General features: G+C 49.0%; 1 protein-coding gene across 1 annotated transcript in view; it reads left to right on the top strand.

Moving 5' to 3' along the window:
* Positions 1-1726, top strand: part of PHB2 (prohibitin 2) — a gene marked incomplete at its 5' end in the record, with an annotated part of 4838 nt that extends 3112 nt beyond the window's left edge. Inside the window, 4 exons of the mRNA XM_010138630.1 lie at positions 10-67; positions 623-699; positions 935-940; positions 1693-1726. Coding sequence (XP_010136932.1) covers positions 10-67; positions 623-699; positions 935-940; positions 1693-1726 — 175 coding nt within the window. The remainder of the gene's footprint in view (positions 1-9; positions 68-622; positions 700-934; positions 941-1692) is intronic.
* Positions 1727-2383: the final 657 nt, after the last annotated feature.

Below are 2383 nucleotides of genomic sequence, written 5' to 3'. Positions count from 1 at the left end.
TCTCATCAGGAATCCCGGCTACATCAAGCTACGCAAGATCCGAGCTGCTCAAAACATCTCAAAAACGGTGAGCGCCGGGGCACAGAATTTCCTCCATCCTCTTGCAGTCCTTGTGCTGTCCTCGCAGCCCAGTGGCCACATGATGAATTTAAGGCGAATGTGACCTGCCCTCTCCTGGTCTTTGGTCCTTCCCAGCACTTCTCTGCTCGAGCAGAGTGCAAGATTTAGCTTGCAGCGATCGGCAGTTAGATGTGAGGCTAGGAGTTCATGCCCTCCATATGACAAGGCCGGATCCACAGCAGCTTCCGTCACCCGCGCTCAGCTGCAGTCACCAAAAGCTCCTGGTTTCCTGCAGGCCGAGAAGGGGGGACAGATAAGCGTGGGATCAAAGGTCTTTCTGACAGAGAGACAGAATGAGCACTTCTAGAGAGTCTGATGGCACTGGGATGGGAAGTCAGGAAGTTACAGAGTTGTTTTGGAGAATTGTGTTGATTTAACTGAGATCTGAAGTGAATAAACCAACTGCTGTATCTGGAGGGGGGGGTAGATTTGTTGTTAGTGCTGTTCCTCCATGTGCGTTTGTACTACTTTGTGCCATCTCTCTAATGGATTTCTTTTCCAGATTGCTGGCTCACAAAACCGTGTGTATCTCACAGCAGATAACTTGGTGCTGAACCTGCAGGATGAAGGCTTCACCAGGTAAAGGGGCCAGGTGGCTGGATTTATCTGTACCCTACCCATGGAGCTGGTCCCCTTTCTGGAGCTCTCTCAGGGTCTTTTCTCTGAGAGAAGCCTGATGCCAGGGGACCAAATAGTCAAAACCAGCCAAATAGTCTTACTTGCTGTGGAAATAGAGATTTCTGTGAAATCTAATTAATTTCCTCTTGTTTTTCTGCACCTCCGCCACCCTGTTACTGCATCTCCTGACACACAGAGGAAGGTAAGGCGTGTTTATTTTGATGCTTTTGTTAGTACTCGGAACGAGGGTGTCGATGTTTGCCTGGGGTGTTTCTGCCTTGGGGCTTGTGGCCACAGGCATTTTGTTCCGTCTCTACCTCAGCTGCCATTTGTGATGCAAAGCTTGAAGCCTTCCTTGCAGGGGCCACACAAACATCAAGTAGGAGATACTCGGGAACCTTGCGTGGGGAAAGTAGGAGCAACTGAGGAGCGTCCTCTTACCTCTCCCGCATAGAGCAGGCACCCTGCATCTATGGCAGAGAGGGCTGTAAGAAGGCGGTTAGATGATCGCAGGAGTTTGTTCTGGATTGGGGTAATGATTTCTAGGGAAGAATCTTTTGTTACTCTCCAAAAGCTTGAAACTCTCATTTCCTGCTTTCAGACATGGCAGGAGTTTGGTGGCTTTGCCTGATCTGTCCAGTGTTCCCTGGACCAGGCAGTGCCAGCTGAGCTGATAGCACACAGCTGAAAGCTTAGATGTCTTGGAATCGAGAAAGGAAGCCAGAGCTAGTTTCTTTTCTGTGGGATCTCTGATCATATTCTGTACCTCTGTCCAGATTCTGTCTTGCTCATCCCTAAAGGCTTAAGGGGCTTTGAAAAAAGTACCTACTAGGAAGGACTGGGAAGTCCGGATCCTTTGGGTGTGACACCCCGCACCTCCAGTCCGTAGCGAGGGTCTGGTTCAGCTGTGCCTCTGCTTTCTGGACTAAGGACTCGCTTCTCTCTCCCTTACAGTGACAGTCTCCTACCCAAACAAGGGAAGAAATGAAAGAAACTAAGGCCTCCTAGAACGAGCAGCGCTGACCGGCAGAAGATGCGAGTGAGGAACTTTGAAATCCCTCTGCTAGCACTGTTTGCCCTCACTTTGAAGTTGCTGATCCAGTAGCCAGATTTGGTTCCCGTGCTCTGTCTGTGGCGATCCAGTTGTGGGATTGGCCTCTGCCTCTAGGCAACTGTAAATCCTTCCTCCCCCCACCAGTTAAATTGGGGGACGGGGCAAGGGGGCTTACTGGTATTAACCCATTGGACGTAGTAATTCATTCATTGATCTTTAGATTTCTGTAGGGCAAAATCAGAATTCTTTTTTGGCCAAGCAGGGGAGTTCTGCTGCCATCAGCACCAGGCTTTTTTTCTAGTAAAATTTGTTTCACTCTTGATCCCAAGAGAACCTGGAACTGTATTCAGGAAAGTGTCATTCATCGGGTGCCTGTCACTGCTGGAACATCCATTTGCGTCACTGTCTGCTCAGTGATTCTTTCAAACATTTGTAAAAATTAAAAACCCCCAAATTTATACCGTGTCTCAGTGTGCTTAGTGCCTGAAGGAGGTTATTTTTGTGTAGGGAGCAGTGGAACAGAGCTTTCATTTGGCTGAAGAGAACCAGGGTGTTGTGGGGAAAGGAGCAAGAGAAATACCCTCCTGGTCA

Source organism: Buceros rhinoceros, unplaced genomic scaffold, assembly GCF_000710305.1.
Source record: "Buceros rhinoceros silvestris isolate BGI_N320 unplaced genomic scaffold, ASM71030v1 scaffold29750, whole genome shotgun sequence".
NCBI lineage: Eukaryota > Metazoa > Chordata > Aves > Bucerotiformes > Bucerotidae > Buceros > Buceros rhinoceros.
Note: the sequence above shows the minus strand (reverse complement) of the source record. Positions and strands in the feature narration are given on the sequence as shown.